The sequence below is a fragment of the Athene noctua genome, chromosome 1, assembly GCF_965140245.1.
Source record: "Athene noctua chromosome 1, bAthNoc1.hap1.1, whole genome shotgun sequence".
NCBI classification, from domain to species: domain Eukaryota; kingdom Metazoa; phylum Chordata; class Aves; order Strigiformes; family Strigidae; genus Athene; species Athene noctua.
In genome coordinates, this window is record NC_134037.1 from 65,649,466 (window position 1) to 65,677,233 (window position 27,768).

The 27,768-nt window shown below is 38.0% G+C and overlaps 1 protein-coding gene across 2 annotated transcripts in view; it reads left to right on the forward strand.

The window, feature by feature from the left end:
• The window catches only part of PDE7B (phosphodiesterase 7B), a 179,824-nt gene that overhangs the window by 41,317 nt on the left and 110,739 nt on the right, over positions 1 to 27,768 (forward strand). For both annotated transcript variants that reach the window (XM_074896376.1, XM_074896377.1), the window contains one exon: positions 18,855 to 18,915. In XM_074896376.1, coding sequence (XP_074752477.1) covers positions 18,855 to 18,915 — 61 coding nt within the window. The remainder of the gene's footprint in view (positions 1 to 18,854; positions 18,916 to 27,768) is intronic.

Here is a 27,768-nt window from a genome sequence, read left to right on the forward strand (position 1 = left end):
TATGCCTTCCTCTCACATCCTGTTCATTCTATAACATTTGTATCTATGCCTTCATTATGGACAGTTCATTCTAACTGTAGATATAAAGAAGTAACATAACTTTGCATATTTCAGTAATTACACAGAAGTTTTTATGAACAGTCCTCCATCTTAACTTTAAAAACTATAGCCAGTAAAAATAATAAGTATTCAAGCAGCCTTGATGGTTTTTCAGGGTAGAAGCGGAATGTACGTGACAGAAGAGATAGTTAGCACTATAACCTAAGAACCGATTAAGAGAAAGTGAGCTGGGTAAATGAAATGCTTTCTAGAGTTTGCATCACCTTTTATAGACACTTTTCACAGAAAATCAAACTAAATTCATACTGGTGCAATTCTGTTGATTCAGGGGCATTCAATCTAGTGCGAATTTAGCCTCTCTTTTGTGCCATATTAGCTACCATCAACAGCTGGCACCATCCTAATCTCCCAAAGGAGTCATAAATCCTTCTCCTTTGAAGCACTTGGCAATGCAAGGAAGCCTTCTCCCTCTTGGCCCTTGCTGTAATGCTCAGTGTAATTCTACACTGATTTCCACCTTGAAACTTGGCTATGAGGTACTACTCTCCCACCAGCTAAAACCACTTTGGCTTTCATGAGTCTCTGCCAATGGAAATGGTACAGTGGATTTAAGCAACAGGAGTCAGCCATCTCCTGGAGAGTCACCTGGCCACACATACTGGTTTTAAAGCACAGAAGTCATATCATAACAGCATGTGTAACAAGAAATAACAGAGAAGGCTGCCTAGTGTGAGTATTAATGAAATGAGGGAGGAGAGCTCACACCTTCTGGACTGCATACTTTTAAATTGGATTTAGACCAGTCTTATGTTCCTGTCCTGACAGTGTTTTGCAAGTGCTCAAATGCCAGCAACGGCTAGTTTATTCTGAAACTCACTGAGCCAAATGGCCTAAATGGGAGATAGGCAGAGATTATAACTACGTGTCTGCCTGCTGAGACTCTCAGGATTCAAAAGCCAGAGACCAGCTTTCTGCAGTTCCAGTTCTTTTAATGCATTTGAGCCAACATTGAGAATGTAAAATGGGGCTTTAAATTGCAGGATATTTTTGCTTTCTGGAGTGAATGGTTAAGGCAACTGAATTTTTGTCTCCCAGCTCTCACTGGTCCCCAGGGAGGAGCAGGGTTCGCTGCTGCTTGATAGGCATAGATTTTTCTTGCTGGCCTCCTTCAAAGCTGTCAGACAGAAGTGTGCGGTCAGTGGACCATGATGCCCCTCTAAGACTTCCTCCCAGCTGTCTTTAACAGTAGCAATATTGTGCCCTGCTTAAACAGCCACCATTCATGCTAGATACTCTGGCTTTCCCCAACTGCTGTGAGCCCGCAGTGAAGTCCTCCACACATGTGTGTAAATATCTCTATAGCAGTCACCGGTAAGGATTGTTACAATTTAGATAGGTATTATTTCCCTTAATAGTGCTGTTTTCACACACATTTCGTAAGCAGTTTCCTTGGGAGCTAAAACTGTCCAGAGTCAGCACTGACCAGAAAATCTGTGCCACTCTCTGTATACAAATGCAGGAGCTATGCCAGGATGTAACATGCAGTAGAAAACAGCAGCAATTTGTAAGCTATCTGTGAACAGTAGTCTTATACAGGGGCCCTCAATACAGTTTCTAATGAGAAAATAATTAATTAATTGCAAAGCTGAGCTATCTAAATGTCTGCAGCCACAGTGCAAAAGCTGCCAGAGGAGTGAACAAAAACATAGGAATCCAGAGCTTGATCGCCTGTTCTGTCTCCACCTCGGTGCCTGGCTCGCCTTCCTACTTTTCATGTACCATACAGTGCTCTACAAACATTACTTTGCAAACATTATGTAGGTGGGCCTCACAACATCTCTGTGAGGTAATTAAACACACAAACCTCACACTGCAAACAGGGAAAGGGAGGCTCAGTACTTGGCTTTCTTGCCAGGTTTACAGGGAGAAGCAGTCTTACAGTATTTCAGACAGTTCCAGGCATTGCTTATTAGTTCTTTATTTTAGCAGTTGTGAAGACTGCAAATCCATGGCGTTTGATTTGATTCAGAGCAGTATAATCTTTAGGTGGGCTTGGTCCCACTCAGTTTGCCACTGTGGGCTGCTTTTAATCTGCAGAGGGAAACAGACACTTGTAAGGTCCTCCATTTCATCCTTAAATGGACCCCTGAAGTATGCACTACAAACAAAACCACCACTGACTCTAATATAAAGTGAGTGTGCAGTAACTACTCTGCTGCAGATACCTACAGCTGGGTGACATAAACCCCAGTCTTTGGCTCTGCCCATACAAATAAATAGTGCTAGAAAAAATCCTGGGGTTTGGCAACTATATCATTATATCGGTGCAGTTTTCACCAGGACTGACTAGGACTTTTCCAAAGAATTCATGGTATGGTTTGAGGAGTTTGCACTGGCCAGGGACTAAGTAGTATTTCGATTGCGGCCACTGTTTTGGAGACTAACAATTTCGTATGATGGATGTGAATTGTTCTTTGCCATTGGCCTTAAAGAACAGTCCCTGGTATCTTTAATTTGCTAGTATAGACAAAGCTTTTATTCCAAGCTGGAAAGTTCAGAAAATAATAATATTTTACTAAAATCTGTGTGAAGAACGATTTTCCAGATAACACTTTGTCTCTGATGAAAGCACTGATAAGATCTTAGAAACTGATGTAAAAAGGCTATGTAGCAAAGTATTGGTTGTTTCTGATTATGAGAGATTTGAAAGTACTTTTCACAAAAGCATGAATTTAAATTCCTCTTTCAGGCCTTTATACTTCTAAATTCTCTCCAAAGACTGATCTGATCCTCTGTTCTCCAATTCTGCTGTATTGCAGAGCTGGTGATATCAATCCCTTATTTCGCTCTTCAAAGGATGGTTGCACATTATGAACTGAAGAACTGAAGCTGTACCTTGTTTGTGTGTTCATGTGTAAGTGTGCACTTGTTCCTCTACATCAAGTATACCGGTCAAAACATTTTCATTTCCTTTTGGTTGAGGTGTAATGAGGTTTGAAAGTATGTTAACCTTTTCTGATTTGGGAAAAGGTCAACATATCTGTTAATTTGTGTTCTGGAAGCACAGTCCAGATTGGATGTGGACTGGTCAATAAGTGTCTCTTTGAAGGTTTGCTGATGCTCTTTTCTCTGTCAGTAAATCTGCTTTGTTGTGATGGTGCATGGGATAGAGTGTTTCTGGCAGACTTTGACAGTATCAGTGTTTTGGTATGAGGGCTATTGGCGTTCTTTGTTAGTTTTCTCTGCGGGAGGTGAGGTAAGATAGTTCATTTCTTTTTGCTGAGTGGCAGATACCAGGTCCCCCAGATGTCAGATGTAAGACACAGGTTGCCAGGATTCAAAACTATGTTTAGACAAAATTTTCAAAGACAGTTAGAAAAGTCACTTTTGTGACTACTGCACTGTGCCTGGTCTAGCTACTTTTTAATAACTGCTCTTCCTTATAAAAGAAGCCTTGAGTTTCCACCGTGTCCCGTGTTTTTGGTAAAGACTGTTGGAGAAACTCCTAACAGTGTACTTTCCCCATTATCTCTTCTTATGGGTTCTCAAGCAGTCCTTGCACATTCCTGATTTTCCCTTTAAAAATACTATACTAATCCTTTATGTAGCTGGTTGGTGGGTGGAGACGCTCATGTCCTGGACACTTGTGGTGAAGGTCAACAGAGTAGACAAGGTTACGGTATTTTGTGTTTGTTTTGTAAAAATGTTCAGGAACAAAATGGAGAAATATTTATTTTATGTATTGTTTCAAGTATTATGCAAAACCAATAAAAGTAAGTTGAAAGAAAACATCAGCATTTCTGATTTTAAATATCAAAGGACAGGAAATTCTCCATCCTTGATTTCTCACTGGGAATATAGTGATTTACTGTTTTGAAATTCCCTGTTTTAGTGTGATATAACATGTAAAGGATAAGCAGGATGACATTGAATTTCAGCTTTGTTTGGTTCCAGTCAGATCCTTCATAGTTATCACACCATTGTAAGGTGACATCCGTAAGCTTCCAAAGATATCACAGCCTAAACACTTTTTGATACTGGATTAACATCCTTTTCATGGGACAGACACATTTTTAATCTTTTTCCAGTCTTCTGTGTTATTACAATAGGCTTTTTTAATCCCTTCTATATAGTCTCCAGAAAAAAATAAATGTGCGATCAAGCAATATTGAATCTCCATGTTGAGACAGGAGGTAGACTGAGAACAGAACTTTCTCTCATAAAGCAATATAACTGTGGGAAAACCAATACACTTCAAAATACTAACCAGGCTGGCCCATGACATTTAAATATGCTGTTGTTAGCGAGCACCACCAGAGCAGTTCACTAGTAGCTAAACAGTTAGTGTCTAGTAAAGGTGAATGGGCAGCCTTGAATGGGGGGTTATGTCATCACAGTAATGTCCAGAATGCCACTGATGTGTGATGGCTTTGATCTTTGATGGGCATTCAGTGATGAACAGGACCTGTTATTTAACTTGTATGTACTTAAGCAACAGAAGACAGTAGTTTTGTTCAATGATTTAGGAGTGACTTAGGAGTTAGGCATAGAGAGGAAAGCTGCCTTTCTGCTCTTCAGAAAGGCAGGGTTGAGTCTTTCTTAGGACCTGGGTTGATGGCTGCCACCTGATTTATCTACACATGGGGGATGCTGAGTGTTATCCACATCAGTCTCTGGGACAATTACTGTCTGTGGAAGCTAGAAAGTCTAAGCAGCACTAACCCAGAGTCAGTAGACCTCCTAGTTCAGCTGGAGCATGATTTCCAGAGGCCATAGAAGGCTGTCTGCCATCTGTAGATTACTTTAGCAATGGCTGGAAACTGAGCTACTCAAAAAGCCAAATTCTTATGTTACAGGAGTTAGATGTCTGGCAAACTATTTTTTTTTCATTTATAGAATCTAATGCTGCAATGGATGTTTCCCAAGGTACTGAGGAAGGAGGCCTCAGTCAGTTGTGAAATACCACACTAAACACAAGAAAAACATTGAAAAACCCACACAATAATTTTGTTATCCTCCTTTTGGATTACTGTACTTCCAGATGGGAAGATTAGTCTTACTTAGAGATTTTTTAACTTAAGGAGTTTTCATTTGGTGATTGTTTTCAAAATTAGAATCTCTTTGGTTTCAGTTTTATGATTTTTTACCAAGTCTGATTATTCTGAAACAGACATTTCATTAGGATAAACCCTTCTATGTTTCCTTTTGAAAGGAAGGCTTGAGAAGGCATTTTTCATTGCTACCCTCATTCACATTTTTGTACAAATCCATTTAGCTTTATGCAAGAATCACTGTTGCACCAGCCAGGGTCTTTACTCCCTCTGCAAAGCAGAGACAAAGACAGAGCTACTCATGTGCTCAAAAATGCGTTGCCTCTGTGTGGTGGATTTATTTACATACAGGTCCATAAGGAAAAAAACAGTCAACAAGCACAGGGCTGATTTAATAACTGTGATCTTAAGTCACCAAGGTGCCTTTTGGAAATAAAATCTTGACAGTGTTTCTGATCTAAGGTGAACTTGTTTTCAAAATACTTCTCCTCAAAGCTGATTTTTCTGGCCTAAGCTACTCAATTAGCTTTATGAGGTTAGAGCGCTCATCAGTCTCCACTATTGGTTCCTGTATTTACTCATCCATTACTCAACAAGGTAAATGTAGTCATGCTGTTAATGTAAGAACTAGTACACAGTATTAGAGTCAAATGGAATGTTACTCCCTGCTCTTTCAGTGGGTTGGTGACCTTTAGCAAGTTTGTGTAATAAAGTCCTTTCCTCCATTTCCCATCTGTACAGTATCTCACTGTAAAAGTTAGCCTCCCTCAAGGGTAATGTAACTACATAAAAATGGAAAGGACTAAAAAGAAAAATAAAAACAGTCACAGAGACACCAAATGTTTTCCATGTGCAGAGACCTGTTAAAAACTCATTACATTGTTTGTATCAGTCTCAGCATGAGATCTGCTGCAGTTACTTCAGGCAGTAGGTTAGCATTGCATTGCCAGCATTCAAATAATAGAAATACATCTGCATCCATAATACAGATGTGTCTGAGCAACAGGAGTTTAGATCCAAATGCAAATTTCATGTGTTTTCATATAAACAGGAGGTACTTCAAAACCTCTTTTAATTGGTACACAGAACAGTTCCACTGAAAAACTTGTTTGCAGTGAACAGAATTTTCACCTGGGTTATTAATTAGGATCATGTGGCATAAAGTGAACAGTACCTTTCAGTTTTAAAGTAAAGTCAGCCAAGATAATTAGGTATAACTTCATTATTTATGTATTATGTAAATTCTGCTTCAAAAGGATTTTTTAAAATGCTAAGAAAATAAGTTTAAACAAAGATTCTAATTGCTGCTGTAAAAAACATCATTGTTCTTTCTTCATAAAATAATACAAATGTCCCACTTCTCATATGTGCGGTTTTATCAGAGTCACGTGGCTCGGGTATATTGCAGTATATGGGAAACCATGACTCATTTGTGAAGAATGACAAGTGCCATATGTAAATACTGCAGACACCATTAAAATGTATTAATGCTTTTAAAAGAGAATTTTTAATAAGAGGTGCTTTCAGATTCTGACAAGGAAAGTGCTTCTGTTCCTTTCTCTTGATCACTGCACTGCACAACTTCTAAACGTACCACTGCTTCCCACAAAGTATAATTCACTCACCAACCTTTACCCCCCCCAAATTATAACTGTATTTTTGTACATCATTAGAAGCATTTTATGTTATATACTAAAGTATATAACAAACTAAAATAGGAAAACTGGAAACATTATTTTCCCTATTAATTTATCCTTTCTTTAAAGCTAAGAGGAAATAATAGCTTCAGAAAAGGTGTTCTGTTTACTGTTAAGAAAATGGCATATTTTCCCTTAGCTGTTTGTGAGCCTTACAGCTGTACTGTGCTATTCACCTTGTACTCTTCCAAGGTGGTCGATTAGTCCTAATAACCATGATCAAAACAGTATTAAAAACATCTTTTTAATTCCTTCACAAAAATGTAGTGAATCTAGAGTTGTTAAATAGTCCATGCTGGCCTCCCTCTATAACCAAATGTTCTGGATATCCCACATGTCCTGGTGAGACCATTTGCAATTCCTTCATTTCTGCTTACCTGCCAACCACCTTGCCATAGTGTGACAACGGGGAGAACGTTTCTTCTGTTGTACAAATCCATCCTTTAACGTTCAGGATTAACACTGATTTTAGAGTCCAAATGTACAGCAGATGTTTGTGTTGAGAGTCAGCTAAATCCTTCTAACTTTAACTGATGAAGAGTTAGGCATCCAGGCTTTCTCTGTAAACAGGTGAGCGAAATCAGTCTCTAGAAATCTCCATCTCTCTTCCTTTATGAACTTAAAAATCTAGAGGACAGTTCAGTTCCCTTAAGTGAGATTCAAAAAAGTCCTCCAAAAGTCCATTGGGAGTTTTATGAAACAAATGTTCTACCAAAACAGAGGCTTAATTTAAAGAAATAACTAGGTAAGCTATTCAGTGTCTTAGCAATTGTCTGAAAATATACAGGGAGAATGATTTTTCTTAAAGCTTATCATGTAAAAATTGGTAATTCAAGAAAAAAATGGAAAACGGTAGATTTTAGGAGTTGTTTTTCAATCCGATCTTTAACATAAATACATAGAACAAATCGCATTTAAATAGCACAAGACAAAAACAAACACACTGAAAAATAAAAGTCTTTTGAAAAGAAAATGCTACATTGTACACCCAGTTTTCCCCTGGGGGACCAGATGAACAAACTATATATGGCAGATAATAGTCACATTACTTAATACACCTACTGCAACAAATTCAGACATATGGTGATGAGGTTGGTAGCAAACACTGAATAGAAATGATGCCATGCATATTAGTCAGAATCAAATTGGTTAACACTAAAAATCAAAGGTATTGTCTGGTTTTATACAGGGGGGTAGGGGATATATGATAGAAACTGCACCAGTATATGCTCACTGTGTTGACTTTGGCAGCTAAGAGTTGAAGATAGGGGCAAAACCAGGCCAAACGGCAATGTAAGATTATTCCCATGACAACAAGAGGTTAACACCTTTTTCTTCTACAGATGAAGTACAGTTCTCAGTTTTCACTCAGAAAAACAGTATCTAGTTGAATAGGGAGTAACAGGAGACAAGGACTTGCCATTTTTGCAACAAGTTGAGGATTACTACATACAGCAGGAGGACATGTCTCTTTGGGAGAATTTATCTTCAGAAGGTAAACCCAGATGAAGGGAGGGAACTGCATTCAACCAAATCCTTTGCTAACCTTCATTTAGCTCCCATAAATAGTAGGTGTTGTCTGTTATTAGCAATGACTGAAAGAATAGTAACTATTTCCTTTTTTGTGTTTCAATTACAAGGAAAGGTGGTTTAGTACAGAGGCATTCTATGAAATTAATTTGTACCCTGCTTTTTACTAAATACTACCTTTCTTATATAATGTGCTTTACTGTATGTCATAGTTATCTGAAGTGTGAGGTACAAGATCTTTTTTCTTCTGCAGAAATACGGTTCTTCATAATCAAATTTAAAACACTTTCATCTTCCTTAGTGATGAAAACTTATTAAGAAAATGAAGTGCGGTAGGTAGAGTGTAGGCAGTAGGGTGACTTAAGAGGTCTTTTACCCTCCAATGTGCTCATGATCTTATTTGGGTTAGACACAGAAGTGAACTCTACAATATCATTCCAGACTTGTCTGAATACCTGTTTGCAAAACAGGATTATGACAGTCGCACATAACTATGAAACTGTGATGGCTTTGTTTTCTCTAGACTGGTGATTGATGGCTCAAGAAGACTTTGAGTGCAGACCTAGGGGACATTTTGTTCCATGGAGTCTTTTTGTTGTTTTTTATTCCAGTTGTTTCTGAAGTCTGAAATAAGTCTCTAGAGAATGAAATGCCTTTACAATTTTTATATGGAAAATCAAGATGCACATCACCTGGGAAGGCCATGGGCCTGCAAGAGAAGAAGGAAGCTACTTGAGCAATTCATTCCTTTGTGTAAACTCCTGTGATGAGTTTTACCACGAGTAAAAGAAACATTTGCAGGAGCTTTGTTCTTTTACCATTTCAAGGATAGGCATAGATGTAATCTTGGTTAAGAGATTATAACCAGAATCTGTTGAGAAGTGAGAGAAAAGAGCAGCTTTGTGCAGCATTTGCCAACAATACACCTGTTTTGAACTGATGCTTTCACACATTAAAAACAAAAAAGAAAATTTGAAAAAATACTCTAAAAGAAAGTCTCTGCTTCTGGGAATTATTTTCAGGGAGAAAATTGGGCTTTCTAGCACTGCTCCAAGAGACTTCAACCTTGGAAACTGTAACTAATATATCCAAACCCCATGGATTTCCCTCTGTCTGAAATACATTCATAGCAATTATTGAAGTAGCATCTAAATGTTTCCTGATAATAATGGCATTTGGATACTTCCAGATACATTATTAATACCACTTTGAAAGGTGTCAAAAAGATACGTTAGTATCAATGACACTTCCTTTTAATGCAGAAGATGCTCTTCCCCAATGTCTAATATGACAAATTTTGAAATGCAAATTTTTCCTGTCAAAACAACACTTGCTGATTTTTAGCTCCATATGTTCTGCATGTAGAAATATGATGTATGCTGGCTGTACTTGAAGTTCTGAAAGTAATTTTTGCAGTTCTAAGATTACTTAGCTTTTTGATTTGATTTCCTTTTCTAAACTGAACTAAGAGTACTTCTAATTAATAGTTATGACTGCAGAAGCATGTGTTAACAAGCTAAAATACCACTATAGATCCCATTTTTACAGTTTGTGTTTGGTAACATGCTGGACAGCTGCCCACAAAATTTTGTATCAGGACATTAGTACAGGACAGTTGAAGACAGTGTTTATGTATTAAGGTTGCTTATAGCAGCAAAAGAGTTTAAAAATAAGTATGAGGCAGGAGAGCTCAAAAATGTTTGCGAAGGATAACCAGAATCAAATTTGGGGGTAAAGCTGTAAATGATTGGTGATAAGCTCAGGAGTTACAGTCTGAAGTGAGGATTTCATGTTATGACACATTGAAATCATCTACACAGCTAATGAAAACAAGGCCTGAGGACATTCTTTGGTTGTGTCTTCTGCACAGCGGTTGGGCCCAGGTTTCCTTAGGGCATCATGTGATGACACAGTGTTGCAGAAAGGATTTTGTTCACACAAAGATTTATTTGCAGTCCTTCATGAATAGCAGACATCAAGCACAAATTTACCTTAGGGAAAGAGCAGGAAGAGGAAAAGAGAAAGGGAAAAGCTCACGTTTAACAGGATGACTGATTTTGCAGTCATTGTATAGCGATCCATGGGACCCTGCTACCTTCAGACTCAAGCAGTGCGTGGTGCCCAAGTGAGGAACTAGGGAGAAGTGGTTTCCTGCCTTCTGCCCCTTAAGTGCTTTATTTTCACTTCTGCTGAAGCTGTCTGCTTGACGAGACATTCCACATGTATATTTTGAGGTTGGTTTGATGACTTCTAACTCTCTCCTACCTGCTTTGTTGGTCCAGTGCTAGTTCTGTTACCTAAATCTGCATCTAAGCCAGAAGGTGAGTGAAGGCAGCAGACACAGGAACACATTACCTGGTTGTTGGTATGCTTTTGGCATGGGTTGTTCTCACCGACTCCCATTTCTTCAAAATGAAGTCCTGGAAAGGGTGAAATAGGATTGCCTTGGTGCATGCTAATGTTTTATGGAACCATGAATGCCCAGCTCTTGAGGAGCAGGTGTCCACTGGCACTTGGTACCGCTCAGAAAGTGGTCAGGGAGACAGTCTTATTAGGAGGGAGGAACCTGATGCCTGTGTCAGCTTACCGGCACTCAGTCTTTTTGTCCTTCCTGAGACTGTCCTTTTGTATGCAAAGCGCAAGCTATGCAGTGGGCACACACAAATAAGCAGGTGCAAAAATTCATCCCACATTGCTCTGAATAGCCTGAGGAGACTCTTCAGGAGATTTGTTCTCCCACAGACCTTTGATTTGCTTCTTGGAAAGAGTTGTGTGTCAGTCGGTACTTCTGAGGCTCTGACCCTTCCTTTGATCCAGTAGATCAGTGGGAAGTGTGTGAGAAAAGCATGTGGTTGAAGTTGAGACCTAAATTTTCACAAATAAATCCTCTTTTCCTCCCATTAGGTATTTCAATAGAAAGTGAAATTTAAAATGTCAGTGACCATAGAAAGTAGTTAAACAGCCCAACTCTGCAACTCAGAGGGGGAGGAAAGGCAATTAATGTGGTCCAGAAAATGTTTAAATACAGAGAACTTTGATGTTTCACATCAGAGCAACAATAAATAGAGACAACGAATTTGCCTTTTCCCTAGTATTGATATTTTCCTCCCATCTTCCCTCCCACTTAGAACTGTTTTTCTGGTGGGAGGACCTATTACGTCATCTACAGATGTTTTACATTCTTTAAAATGTAAACTAGAAAATGAACTGCAATACAGATTCATCCCATGAGGGTAAAAAATTAGTCTGTTCTTTAACATTTCTTGGATGTTGGCACCCCCTCAGAACATGCCTACAAATTGTGCCTTGCCTGTTAATGCACACTCAACTGTGACTTACTGCTTATTAAAACCCAACATTTTTACTGCTTAGTAATTCTAGATTTGGCTCCCAGTGCCTATGTTATAAACACTTAAAAGTAAGGATGCCATATTGAAACACTGACAGATTCTCAGGGGGTCAGGGCTACTGGCGCCTCCCTAATGAAGTCACACACTGTTAAACTTTTTTTCCTTAACTGAAGAAGAAAACAAAGCAGTTAAACTGCTATATCCATTTTCCAGCAACATTAATCCATTTCAAACCACTCTTAACCATAGTAAATCACAGGTTTGTGAGAAAACGAACTGCCTGAAGGTTCACCTTGGGTTATTTAGCCCACAAACAAGTTGCTGACTACTGGCAACAATGGTTGGTTGGGAATTATTGCTCAATTTAGTTGTAATTACTTATTTTGCTTTGCCTTCTGTTCAGACTAGCTGAGGGTCTACAGCATGGTAAGTTCCAGAATGAAATGCATTGCCAAGGTGGTGCTGGAGATTGACACTGACAGTGTTGAAAGGTTATTTGAGCAACATGTTTTAACTTCCTGAAGGGAAAAGAAACCTCTTTCACTGGTAAGCTTGCAAAGGGAGTAACTCTCAAAACAAGTCTGCCCAGACATAGCTATTCTACTCTGCAGAAAATCATCCAGATGTTAATAGAACCTGAATTTTCAGTTTAAGTATGCCTCAATTCTGATACTGAACAGGGAAGCTGGAAACTTTACCCACGAAATATTGTATAGCTGCAATGTAATAGTTGAAATGTTAGAGTAGTAATTTGAAGAGCAGCAAATGTAGCAGCATTCTGGCTGCTGATAGTATTTTAAAGGCAATTGTCAATACACTGTGATTACACCACAGTTATAAATGGGTGGGCATACACACAGTACATACTAGTTCAAGATAAATGTAGGTTTTTGCAGTCCAATTTAGTGGAACACTTGCCAAATGTAGGGCTAAATTTTCAGGTAAGTGTAAGATTTTATCTATAATCATTACAAGAACTGTTAATAAGGCCCAGGAAGGTAATATGTAAACAATCACAATTTTTGTAGATTGTGGGCAGTTTCATTAGCTGAAATATTCTAGTGGTATTCTCTACCAATGGGAATATTTATATATGCAATTCTCAAATTGTATTCATTATATACATACTTCCATGTAAGAAAGGCTAAGTAAAGTTCTCAAAGAATTCAGAGTTGGCAATTCAAGGTCATATGAATAGGGTGATCTTTTTGCAGTCATTCACTCTAGAGAAAATTGATCATATGGAGGCAGGCCTGTTAAATTTAGAAAAAGGTGTGATATAGAAAAAAAGAAGCTTTTGCCTCTAAATAAATAAAAACAATGGCTTAATTTCCTTTGCTAAGTCCAACAAAGGCCATGGGTAAAGATTCAGCAGAATTCAAAAGTATTTGCCATTTAAGTGCATCTCGAGATTCTGTGGAATTTTGGTGAGGAACTTCCTTTTTATACATAAATACTGATTTAATCACTAACAGCTATTATTACAAGGCCTTAATTTGGGGGAGGTGCCTGCGAAAAGGCTGCAGGCAGGACAGATTACATATGTCAGTCTGCTCTGGTAGTTCCTGTACTTTCTCTTGTTCCTGTCAGAGAGACAGAATGACAGATCTGGAAATACCACAAGTGTAACAAGCCATTGAAAATCCTACAGTTCCTGCATTCTGATATTTCGTCAGCATTCAGGATGAATCCACCTTAAATCTCCTTAAATCTTCCAGACACCCTGAAGAGGAAGATAATGTGGCCTAACTCCTTGTGAAATATTGCCCTTAATTTTTAGCTATATATATGTGTGGCCTCTGTTTTTATAAAAGACTGCTAAGAATTACAAAGTAGTGTTGCTTTTCACATTAACAGACTTTATAAATCCTTAGGCAATTAGAACGATGCTTTTAAATACTAGAAAACATTATTTGAGTACTTTTTAAAGCTGATGAGCAAAGGAACATAATAGGAAAACAGAAATATAAATAACAATAACATTTTTTTTGCCTCTGAGATCGTAGTTTTTTTCATAGAAGCTGTTTGGTCTGCCTTAAATTCTTTTAATCAATTGTGGCTACAAGTATATCTTTTGACTCTGGTTTCTAAAGGAATAAGACATTATATGCAATACTCTGAAAATCAAAAAGGAAAAAAAATACTCTTTTACCAAATAATATTGTATATGGAATCCACTTGTTTCTACTATTGATAAGAGCAAAACATATTAACTTCAGGTTAGTTCAAAAAAGAAATCAGATGGATTCTTAAAAAATATTTGCCATGCCATCAATGTGCAATTAACGCATCTCTTCTGTTTGAAGGAATAATAATCCCTGTCACCTCCTGCAAAAAGAAAATTATCCAACCCTTATCGTCATGTTTCACTGATCATGTACATCAAATACCTCATTGATTATTGAAGTGTTGGAAGAAACTTATGTGTTGAACACCATACTCAGGACATGCAGAACACAACAGAATAAAGAAACCTATAAATACAGTTCCTACTCCAATAACTTTTTAACTGACTAAGCTGACTCTTCAAAACTTGGTTGTCTGCAGCTTTAGAAGTTCAAAATTGTGCATGTTCAAATTTCGTGCCAGAAAAACAGTTATATTTTTAAAGCACTATACACTCTAAAATTATTGAAACAGTTAAATGCTAATTACATGCATTTAATAGGTAGAAAATTATGCCACTTACTGCAATTCTCATGACAAACACTTTCAGATCTTTACTTAATGAATTTTGTCATAGGTAAGAATTTAGCCTTATTTATTTCAATTACTTGACTTACATCATTTCTTAAAAAGTGTAATGCTTTAATTTACCATACAGACACAGGTTGAATAGAATGACTTCAAAAACATTTTTTTCATAGATAAAGTTTTCTCCACAACATAAAAAGAAAAACTACAGGCATATTCTGTCTGGGGTATATACACCCTGTTTATTGCTACACATCTCAAATCCTCAAATGTAGGTGATGTGAGCCCAGGCATGCTGGAAATGGAAACCCAACCTGTGAATGACCACGTAATACCGTAGAAGTAATTTGAGATGTATCACTGCATTAGTACAACTAACTAGAGCAGATTTTCCATCTGCTCTCTGCATGAACTTTTTCTGCCAGTTGTGCCCTACTATTCTGCAGTTTTACTTACACTGTTTTGGCACAGAGCTCCTTGCAGAAGGCTTCCTGTTTTCCTGTGTACTCCTCATAGTATCTTGCAAAGAGGTCATCTTGCCCGAGAGCACCCTCCTCCAGCAGAGTCTTTCACTATGGAGGATGGTGCCTGTGTAATATGGTATTTCCCTTTTCCAACAGGTGGTACTGGGGCATCATAGCCAGACAGACTGGCTTCAAGCTCTCCAATTTACTTATCAAAGGACCTGAGTTCATGTCACAGTTCTGCTGAATATTATGTCCTTTCGTCCCTGTTTTCTGAAAGCAACATTCTCGTTTTTTCTCTGTGTTTTTAAGCTCCACTTTCAGCTGCTCTGTGATTCAGTTTCTTTTTCCATGGGGGGACTTGTAAGTCCCATTCTAGTTTACTATGTTCCAGCTTGCCTAACAAACACAACATCATGGCATGCATCCTCAAAAAAGGGAGCTGACAGTTGATAACTTATTAGCTTATTTTTTAATATAAATTTTTTTTCACATGCGTAATGAATTTCAGGCAGCAATCCTATGTGGAAATACTGAAAATATTACTAACTGAAAGTAACTACACTTCCTCTTCTCCAGAAAGAGAAAATAAACCATCACAGTCTAGTCCAGAGTTCAGTGATTCAAGAGATACGAAGGTATAATGAAGTCTTGGAGGAGTGAATTTTACTTGTGTTTACCCACTTCTTTGTTAATTCTGACCACTTCCAAACACAGCAGTGTTTTAAGATTTTCAACAACAAATCCTCTCTCACTTCAGGGGAAGTGAAAATGAAAAGTGTTATTTTCAGCAGGGCTGCCTATATAAACTCACCAGCCCAACATCCAGGACTACATATAGCAGAGCCAGTCCTACCGGTGTTGTAGTAGTCCTAACCATGAAGCCCAAACTGAGATTTAAAATGTCTCAAACTCAGGAATCATTTAGATCCAAGAATATGATTTATCATATTTGTAGTGAGTGGAATTTTGAACCTTTAATAAGCTTCAAATATAGGTCAGGATTGTGAACCCAACTTCATAGTTTTCAAGAAATGAAGTTTAGAGGCAGCTCTCCTGTTTGAGTTCATTGCTGTTCCTAACTGGATAATATGTTTGATCTTTACAGCTCACCACTGATACTCATATCTCTAAAACAGGAACATAAACCTGACATCTTCTCCCATACCTGACTTCTATGAATACAGCTAGTGCTACTTAGAAGCAGCAGCTTCTAGAGACGATTTAGCCAGTCTTGAGATGTCATATTTCTCTCTCAGCTTCCCCAACAGATAGGTATGGTGATGTACACATGCGCAGTAGGTCTGCATATGTACAGCCAATATGTCCAGGGTTATTCTTCTTCATCTCTCTGCTTTCCAACTGGTTGAAATTAAAAAGTAGAATAACCAGCATCTAAATGTTAAATTCCTTTTCCTGCTCTCTCATGGATCCATGACTGACTCTGTAGCCAACTTAGAAATTTTCAGGGGAGAATAAGCAGCTGCTTTGGGACTAGTTTGGAAATGGACAGGGACTGGAGACACTCTCGGCCTCATCTCTTAGTACCAGCCCCAATATACAAGCAGGAGGAACAAACCCAAACCAGAAAGGGAAGTAAGCTGGGCCAGGAAAAGGACAGGAGAAGCTTATCCAAGAAGTCATAGCAGTGGTGGCAAAGTCTTGGTTTAATCCCAAAGATTAAAACCTGAAGTCATTCCTTACTTCTTGTTCATGGAAAATGTTTGCTAAATGCAAAAATGCCCCAACAACTCTATTTTTTGGATGAGTAAAAATGAGTCCCTGCAGTATTTCTGTGCCACCTTACAGATCCAGGATCCAACTAAGTCTTTTTCAGGTGCTCTGAGCAGTTTGGCAACAGCTTATTTTTTATCCCATTGATGTGTACCTATGAGCTTTTACTGGCATCAGAAATTAAATTACTGCAGAAGCTTTTTCTCCTGGTATTTCCAGCTGCAGTGGTAGTAGTGAAAAATCTCTTAGGCTGACTGTTGTAGCATGATTTTCAGCCAGTTCTGTGGGCTGCAGGGGTTAAGGGAATGCAGATAAGGCTATGAACTTCTATACAGTTATCTGAATTTTACTTGCAAAGTTTTCAAAGTTCATCCATCATCATAATGGATCCTGTGGGCTGTTAATGGACTCTGGGGAACATTAGCCGTTTTCCCAATTTCATAACACTAGGGCTGGTGAGTATTGTTAGATATTCTAAGACATCGTTTGCCAGCCTGTAACGTGGTGTTTATATAAATACGTCTGGAACATACAATAAGTCTGAGGGACTAAATCAAAAATAACCAAAGATTTTCTAAGAGCAGCATAAATTCAGGGGTGAGGCGGGCAGTGAATTTTGACATGCTTTCTTACATCTGTGTTTGTCTAAGTATACTTATGGTCATGAAGGAGAAGCTGGGAGATTTCTGTGAAAAGATGCCCATATCTTAACATTCTTCTTAGAAGAATAAGTAGCATCTTTTTGTGTCTACTGACAGGGAGCTGGTATAAGAGCATTCATAAAATTAACTTTGAAATGCTGGGTGTTGTTTTTCTGTTGCAATCTTTCAGTAGTATGTGCTCCCACCTAGGAAGGTTAATATAGACATCTGTTTGCTCTTTTTAGATGTACTGATATATGAAAAGACTCTGTGTGGGAGATGGGCTTTTGTTTGTTTGTTTGTTTTTATTTCGATGTAAGGGAGGTGAAAGCTATTTTAAAAGTAGTGAGTTCCAAATGTGTTGTTCATTTATGAAACTTGCTGTGTTTCATCTTCTTTGAAGCTCTGGGGTTTTTTTACTTACCTGGTTCTTTGTAGGTTTTAATATTTGCTGCAAATGTCACTTTTATTAACAACAACAAAAAGAGACAGTACTAACCACTTTGTCTTACATCAGAGAGAAAGCCATAGGTGCTGAAAAGGGGAAACTGCCTAAGAGAGAGAAAGGGAGAGTAAGGGAAACGTACAGCTCTCAGTGCTTTCTCCAGACTTGATCCACTGTGATTTTATTCCCATTTGGTCATAGATACCAAAACCACAAATGTGTAGATAAGGAAGTACAGACCACTTTTACCTACAAAATACGAGGCTATCCTTAAGCCCCTATCACGAGCTTTGAGTGTAGTGATACAAAATTAAATCTTTTTTGTAGCACCTGAAGCAACCACTACTGAAGCGAGTGGGATCTGTACACTGACTTTAATCAGAGCTGGATCAGACCCATGAGCCATACCAATTATGTTTCTCCTGGCAGCTAAACTGACATGCCTGTCTGTATAAAGGACTCAAAAATTATGTCTTACCTTTGAAAACAACCCAACACTTCAGATCCTTCACTAGGTTTGTATAGGGTCAGAACATCAGCCCTGATAGTATATCTGTACATGTGAATATTATTTTTCATCAACATGTTAGCACAGAGACATAAATTATTTTCACCTTACAAAACCAATTTTACTCATAGGTTTTATGGAGACTTCAAATTTTGTGAAATGACAGCTTTCCTTAATAAATATTTAAGAGTTGGGGGGGGATTTTAAAATAAGTCTGTTTTACAGAAATACAAATTGTTGGATCAGCATGGCTGTTTGCTTTGTTTTCAGCTAGATCATTTCACAGATCCTGTGTAGGGTGCAGCTGTGTGACAACTAAATCAGTATACTGGAGAGGGCTGCAATATTTACCGGTGGGAAATGAGGCTTCCTGTATAATTAGGTCTGATGCTAACAGTAACATGGATCAGGCAGTAGCTTAAGCCATAGATACAAAGGCTGTAGGTGTTACCTTGAGGTTTTCTTGGTGAACACCCTGGAATACAGTGTTGACCCATCCTTGCACATTAGCAATGTCCATTCTTCCTCAACCTTTGGCTACTTAAAAATCTTTTGATTTTGGCATTTTTACAATGTGCCTTTGAACATCTCTAGTTCCAAAACATAAACGGAGTATCAGAGGACAAGGACAGGGATACTATCACAGAGTTTTTAACTAAATACATCCTTTTTTTTTTCAGAGGTGCGGAGAAATCTCACTTGATAGTCCTGACCAGAATGCCAAATGTGTTCGCATGCTAGGTAAGGGTAAGAGTCTTTTCCTTTTTGATACAAGAAGTGTGTGGAAGTACATTTAAGTGGGTATTTCTTCTCAAAAGTACATGATAATGGCCATGATGATTCACAGTGGCCTCTATATAACTCATCCATGTGTCATCCACATGAATATATTCTTTATGGTGAATTTTCAATTATTGAAACAAAGTGTATATATATATATATTCCAGCAGTTCCCATCTGTATAGATAAAAATAGTGTACCAACACTGTAGTTGTAACTATAATTGTAACCTCTGATGTACTCAAGTCCAGAACCCATATTTGAAATCTGAAAATCTGGACTTTGAAAGAGAGTATTACTTTGATAAATATGTATCAAAAGCCTCTAGGTCAGACCTTCAGCTTCATCAGTCAGAAAAATTTCAATCACTAATTTTACAGATTTGTGTGGGTGTAGCACTTTGCCCATCATTTGTGAAAATTAATACTAAGCAGAAGTGTCTATTCTTTGAAAACAATACAGCAATGTTCTGCTATGTTTCATTAATTTCTGTGACCAATTTTATTGTATTTGCTCATTTCATCTCCAATGCTAGTACTGAAACATTAACAGCACAGCTAGTATCACAGTGAAAGACAGGGAATAAGTGTCTAAAAACCTAAAAAATAATATTTACTCAGAAAAAATGAAATCACAGAACATTTGCAGAATTAGGCTTTAAATTCTGAAGACCTTTCACCTGCCAGGGTTGATACAAATGCATGCTGTAAAATTAGAGCATTGCATCTAATAACATGAAGACTGAAATAGTCACAATTTTTAAAACTGCAACTGGCAATGTCTAGGAACTTAATTCCCATCTGGGTGCATAGTTGTGTTCTGTAATAACAGATTATGTGGTTTGTTGTTTATATTCATTAAACCCTATTGTCACAATAGACTATAATTGCTGCGGAGGAAATCTGTCATGCTTATAGCGCACAGATCCCAACAGATGAAATGACACAATGGGCCATAATGATCTGTTACATCAGTGATCCATGGTTAGAGGTTCTTAATGGAACAAGCTGACAGAAAAGATACACTTGTGATCCTTTATTATGCCAATTATAATCTACATCTTAAGTACCGTTGAGTTGGTAATACTCTAGTTCGAAGGAAGTTTTATCCATGCAAATGTTGTTATCTATTAGGGAAAAAACCAGGGAGGTAGGAGAGGGGAGAACAAAAAAAATGACCTGAAGATTAAAGTCTGTTGCACTGGCTTTGAAGGATTCATTATTGTAAATTCCACACAGACAGGAATAATGTCAGTGAGTTTTGTTTCACTTTCAGTGTAGATTTAATCCTTGAAAAAGCAGACAGATGAATCCTTCAATTCCAATCATTTGGTTTGGCATCTTTATAACAAGTCAGTCCAAAACTGGGAGTTTGGCATCATCCTTAATGCAAATGATTCTTTAGAAGCAGTGAGCAGAACAAGATCTTGTTTCCATTACATATATTCTTATCTATGTCTTGTGGTATATGCATGTGCAAGAATGAGAACATATGCTGTGCTCTGTGAGGAAACTGCTAGGAATGTAAAAATGACTCCAAGGGGACATGCCAAAGGTGTGAATGGCTCTCAGAGGTTATATCTCTTGTATTTAAAAATATTTCGCTTGCTATTATTACTCAGTGTCTCTAACAAATTAAGGACTATAGTGTCATATATGATACAGGATATTACATTTCACCCCAACGTATCCCAAATCATGTACAGAGCTGAGATTATTCTAAGTGCAAGTGGATATCCCACAACTGTCTCTGTAAGAGGTATGGGAAGAAGAAACGAGCATTATATGGTTGCTCTGAGGGCAATTACTGGAGACAAACTCCACTGTCTTGATTTATCACAGAAATGTGTGTGGTTCTGGTAGTGCTATAAAGCCAGAGGGTGTCTGTTCTGGTAGCCCTCCTTTCATACTGAACTTTATACAGAAGAGCAGGAGCAGGAATCATGCAACCTAAAAGGTCTAAGACTTTGTGCTGAGTGCATTATGTAGTGTCCAATTTCAGATTTTACAAGGGAATTTAATTTCCAGGAGAATGAAACATAAAGTTTGTCACTGATCAATGCAAAGCTGACATTATAACGTCTGTGGGCGTAACTAGTAAACAAAGCAAAACGTGCCTTCAGAGAGGGACATCTTTCCTGAGTGCATGGTCTTTGAAATATGCTGTAACTGTCATGCTGTCATTTACTGTAACAGTGATACAGTGCTGACAGAAATCCAGAGGGCAAGTCCCAGCAACTGCAAGAAGATAATTACTTAGTAAGAAAAGAAACACAGGAGTCTGGAGTACTGACTGTATTTCTTAAGGGATCTTTGATGCAAGACCAGTCCATGCTTGGAACAGTATATTATCGAGCAGTACTCTAAAATGGTAACCACTGGTTTTGTCAGAAAAGGTCTGTATCTGAGTTATGCTACTGGTTCTAGCTTTAAAGGTTTTTAGGCATAACGCTAGGCTTGTTTTGAGTCCACATTTCTTGAGGTAATGTGGATTATGTGGTTGAGGTTCTTGTACTATAAAGGTTGAGGAAGAGAGGCTTGCAGTGAAAATCTTACTCTTTTCCTATCTTCCTGCTAGAAAACAGGAAAGAATAAAGAAATGCCTAAATGCTTACAATGGCTATAGTAAAAGTAGGTAAATTTTCAATGGACTGACTAGATATAGCTCAACCTGAGGTTAAGAGCAAAAGAATCAGTTTAATACCTCATCTTACAGCATTGGAGTAATGAATATTTGTAATCAAAGGGTGAGAAATAACTTGAACTAAATTAAATGGTCACTTAGCAGTGCTTCCTGAGGATATAATAGATAATAACTATGTGCTCTGCCCAGGATATGCTTAGTATCAGTGTAATTATGTGTACTAAAGTTCTTACAGAAAATTACATTCTCCCTCTTATGCATTAGATCGTGCTTGTTTCTTTACACTTTTATGTTATACTAGTTAAAACCACACAACTTTTGCAACTGTCACAGAAGAAAGTCAGTCAGTGGCCCACCTTAGCCTTTTGAGGACCGGTGTTCAGATTCTAAATCTTATCACAGATTTCTTGAGCCTGGCATTGGCTAAGGCTTTAAACATCCCTGCACATCCATTGTCCTTTGAAAAATGGGCAGAGAAATGCTTCCTCAATTCTTAGAAACAAGAAGAATAAATTTGTAAGTACAATGAGAAGCTGAAGTACTATGGTAATGTAGGTTATAAAAATACCACAGTGTTGATAGAAGTGTGTTGTCAGGTTTCCCTTGAATCTCCGAGTCTCTCCAGAGCCACCACTTCCCATGCAAGGTAGAAAATCTGCACTGTTCTGCTGAAATTGGAGCTGTTATCAAGTTAGTGAAAGCACTCAACAATGACAAAATTGTAAGATAATGCTGAACTGGATGTCAAAAAGCTTTTGCTTTATGCTGCATTCTAGAAGTTAAAACCAACTGCTTCTCAATGCCCTTATAATGATTTTGACTTTAAAAAATGATAGTTGGCACAAAAATTGAGCCTATAGCAAGGTACTCACTATGTGGTTATTAGTCCAGATATTCGTATTATGAAGGACAGAAAGGAACTATCCCTCTCCCTAGAGCACCCACTGCTATTTTCAATGGCACAACCTGTGGTTAATTTTTCCCATATGTAGACAGACATATTCTAGGCTCAGACATGACACAATGCCGTATCATGCAGAGATAATTGGGTTAGTTTGCTGTGAAAATTGCTGGTTGGATGCCTAAGCTAATTAACTATGCTGGGAAGAATTGCATACTAGCTTGGAAGAGTCCAAAGTTAAGGCAACTTAACCAGTTCTCACATCTTATCTCCTCCAAAGCTAACTCAGTAACCTCTACATGGCAGAGCACTGAGTTTTATGAATTTATCCTGGCAAGAATAACTTTACCATATCAGGCTTTAGGATTAGTACAGAAGAAGAAACGTCGGCCAACTAGAACAGAAACTTCACTGTATAGATAAATAGCAGTTTAGACAGAGTAGATAGGGTTATTCTTATATTTGCTGTATAGAAAGTAGGTAGCTGCACTCATGATAATACATACAAAATTAAAGGACCCCATCAGTTTTAATCTGTTCAACCTTACTGATGACAGTGAAGTAAGGAGGATGGATGATAAAAGCAAATGATCTAGTTTTTAGTAAGCAGTCTTCCACCACCAGATTTGGTCTTCACTCCTTACTGAAATGCTGGATAGATTTTGAAGAGGCTACATCTCTTGCTGGCCAACTCTGCTCTCTGCAAAGATTTTTCCATTAGAAATGTGAATTGCCCTCCTTAAGGAGCTAGTTAGTAAGATGAAAACACAAGACTTCCAGACGCCCCATGGCAAATGGCTGAGGTGCTTTCTTTTCATTATTGTAAATTCCACACAGACAGGAATAATGTCAGTGAGTTTTGTTTCCCTTTTGGTGTAGACTTAATCCTTGAAAAAGCAGACAGATGAATCCTTGTTTGGAATAAAAGTAGTTTTCTCACAAATAGCCATTTAAAATTCATCCAAGAAAAAAAGCAATTAAAAAAAAAAAAAAAAGGAGGGGGGGCACCTTTTTCTTTTTTTTCTCTCTCTCAGACTGCTAGAACGTAACTGTGTTGCTTTGGGGCAACAGACTTTTTCATATTCCAGCACAGTGAGGTGCCTACCTCCCTCACCCCCAAAAAAGGCTGCTTTGTGGCATACTTCCACTGTTTATTACCTATGGAGACTTATGGTTAAAGGAATCGGCATTTAGCCATGAAATTAGTTTTGTGGATGCAGCTTCAGTCTTGGTGGCTGTTTGCCCACAGCAGAAAACCACCACACATTTGAACAGAGTTGGCAGCCGCAGCTTAACAGAGAGAGACATTACTGGAATAACAACTGTTTTGAAAGCCAGGACTGAGGGGTACTGGCAAGGCTCTGGCTGGCTGGCCTCTGCCTTACATAACTGCTGAACTCACCTTCACTGGGGAAAAAAAAATTCTATTAAAATTTACTTTGAGAAACCTAATCAGGTAAATAACCATATAACTTACTGAGAAAAATAAATACTGAGGAATAGTTAAATGTGTCAATTTTCCCTGCAGTGGAGGAAGAAAAAGAAATGAAGCAGCTAGTCAAATGGTTCTGCGCTGGTCAAGCTTTGCAGCTTTGCAAAGCTTTCTGGAGCCCTCACTGACATCATTTGAAATGTGACCCTATATCCCTTGCACACGCAAAACTTCTACTGAAACTGATAGGCATGCATGACCAATGGTGTTCTAAATAGCCCAATATAAGAACTATTTATATCCCAGTCATGTGAAGACTTAGACATGCACTCGACCTTATGCCGACTAAGTATTCTGTCAGTGCAAATAATATGACAAGCACAGGAATTAATTTTTGTAAAATTAAGCAATATGCTTCTAAGGCCTAGAATCTACAGGGGCTAGCAAGAAATCTACACTCATCACTATGCTGCCCATCAGCATTACTCAGAACTTTATAGTGGTGGGAGGGAGGAGGCTTAAGATGTCTGCTACAAAAGGATAGGTTTCTATTCCATGAGCAGCTTGCAACACAGGATGAAGGGAAGCATGTTTTTTTCCACTATAAATCAATGGTGTGAATGCATACAGAAAGGTAAACACCATGTTTCTTTTTGATATCTTGTTAATGTAGATAAATTCAAATCTAAACATACAGGCCCACGCTAGAAGCTTTTCACTTATATTTTATACTGTAACTGCCAGTGAAAGTCTCCTTACCAACAATTTATTCTGTTGAGAACAGTATGATGTATATAAGAATTCTGGAACTGTAGTTCTTCCACAATTGAGTAGGAAAAAAGGTAGAGATTTTCAAATAACTTCTAATACTTTTTCCTTTTTTTTTTTCTAAAACATCATTCCAGTGTATTAACGCACTTTAAAAATACTCAACTGCTGCTCTTACAATTATGCTTGTGAGCGCATTTAAAAACTAGTATCTCTGTGACCTTGCCACCATCAAAATAGTAGCTTATTGCTCTTCCGTGTCACTTAAGACCTAACCCCCCTGTTGACTGTCTCTTCCTGAAATGCAGTGCTTTCTAAATCTCACCTGTTTTCTCCAAGACCGCTCATGATTTGTAGCAGTACAGAGGAGTCTAAGGACTTGGTGCATCACCCCAGGTTTTATCTGGAAGGCCTCAGTCGAGATGCCAGGCTGCCTACGTTTGAGTGTAACTTGGAGAGAGAAAGTGGCAAACCAGTGGGCACGAGGCTGCAACAGAGACTCCTTTGTCAAGTCGTTTATAGTGTACACACACCGTCATTGTGCCACTTCGTTACTGTGTTATGTTTTCATGCTAAACAAGTAGGAATTCTTTGTCTTTACTATCATGAGATTTGTGCCCAAAACCACAAAGAACGTAAATATCAAATCCATCTCCTAGTTTCATGACTATTCAATTCATTTGGTCAAGAAACTACAAAAAAGATAAAATAAATTCAAAATTCTGATGCCCTTAGTACATTTTAAAGAGCAGTTCTTTAATACCATCTTATTATTGCAGTAATTTTGATTTAATTACTATTTTAGGTAATTATATAGCCTGGTAGCTGAGTGACAGTGACCACCTGTTTATCCTGTTCTGTCCTGTAGATCAGGTCAGACTGAAACCACTTGTCTTGCAGTATTCTACATTTTAGAAGGGTGCTGAAGAAGACAATAACTGGCCTTGGTATTTTGAATAGGCATATGAAACACTTTTCTAAATGTAATTTCTGGCTGTTTTTTTCTATTTACATTAACTTGAACCATATATAGTTTTATCCTTGTCTGAGCTTGGTGCCGGAAAGAAATGGGGGTGTCAGAGGACTTTGAGGGAATTCAATTATGAGGATCCAACACCATTAATATGATGCAAACAGACCATGATGGCTTTCTCCAGAAGGGAGAGTTACTGTGTTGCCCACATCTACAAAAACCATTCATTGGGACCACAGGATTCAGTCAAGATACCAAAGTTCAAGATATCATTAAAAAGCCCCTCCTTCCCCAACTAAAAATATGCTAACACCTGACTCTTCAGCTTCTTTGTCTATCAGAAGGCTTTTTGACTTGGCTGAGAATCTCAGCACATATCACATGTAGAAAAAACACAGGTTTCTAAGTCCTATCCAGCAGTTGCACTTGAACCATGGCTACAAATACGAGCAAATTTAGTGCGGTGCAAAGCCAGGAAGTACCCCCCTTCTTGTCCAAAGCATGCTGCAGACAGAAGGATTGCATTCAGCTGCCCATGTATGTAATAATCTAGTGGAATTTTAAACTTTAAATTCTGGACTTTCATCACCATTAAGTAGTTAAAACCCACAGCACCCACTTTTTTCTTACCCACCAAACCACGGGAATTCAGGTTGGGGCTATGTGCTCTCTGTTCCACCTGTTGTGACCCCGCACAAGTTAAAATGCTGGGTATGGTTCCAGGAGGATAACAAATAGGCCTGTGACTTGCACCCCATCTGGAGGAGCACACACATGTAAGACAAGGAGAATCCTGAGTTTTGTTTTCCAGACCTTTCCTTTTATTTTATTTTTTTTTAATTTATTTTTTTAACTAGGCACTTCTTAGATAAAGCAGAGAAACAGTTGCTTGATTGATTTACTGAAGATGATCTCATATCTTATTTCATGGTATTTGTCACATGAGTTATTGCTGATCCCCTGTTGGAAAAAAGATTTCAATTGCCTATTCAGTACACTGCCTCACAGTTTGATTTTTCCTCGTGCCTAACCTCGTGCCTAAACATGGACTGCATTCACGTAATTTACCATCTTCTTTGTCCAAACAGTTATGAGTGGGATGTGTTCACCCAAAGTACTTGCTGTACAGAAAATTGCTGTGACTAACCATACTGCTGTAATAATTCTCTCTCAAAAAATGGGAAAGGGGGGAAAGAAGCAATTATTAGATCTATTAATGGGACCAAACTGAAGAAGAAAACACTTATCCACAGTTCTACAGCCAGCCTTCCCTTCATGATAGCATAAGTATAATAAAATCTCCAGATGTAAAATATCCAAACTTAGATTTAAATCGTTCAAATTTATATTTTGTGGTTTGAGCTTATCTCTAGCAGTTAATTTTTGTTTCTTTAATTATTACTTGGTCATACCTTGAAATTTCACAGTCTCTGTATTTTCCTATAGATTACTGTGTAGCCACCTTTAGAGTGATTTATGTCTGAGAAAGCCGTGAAGTTCCTGTGCTTTCAAGCACTCAGTTCCTGGCTGTAAATGTTCATAAACTTTTCATTTTAAGAATGCATTTTCTTACATTCTTCTCTGCTCTGTGTTGTAAAGGATGTCTCATTGTATTCCTGTGTTCTGGAGCTAAAAAATTTTGCTGTTCTGAAGTGCTGTTAATAATTTTACCATTCTTGCTGAAAATTGGGAGTATCTTATTTGTAGGATTTCTTTTCACTTTTAGTATACAAAAGAAAAACCCACAAAATCAAACACCTGCTCTTCTTTGGCCTTGCTAGCTGGGTACCTAGCTTTTCTTGATGGCTTTATCTCCCTTTTTTTTTTTTTTAATTAAATTATCCTTTCTAATGATAATCTGTTGTTTCCTTGTACATCTCATACTTCTTAAAGCATTAAGTTGATCTCTTAGATCATCCCTTCATCATCAAACTACTTAAGCATGTATTTACATATTTTCATTGAAGCCAAAAGAAGCGTAGGCTGAAATACATTCCCATGCCAGGGTCAGTCACGGTGTCCAGCACTGTGCATGCTCAAGCCCTGATCTGATCCAAATTCTTGAGGCTCTGGTCTTATGAAATCATAGACTGTGAC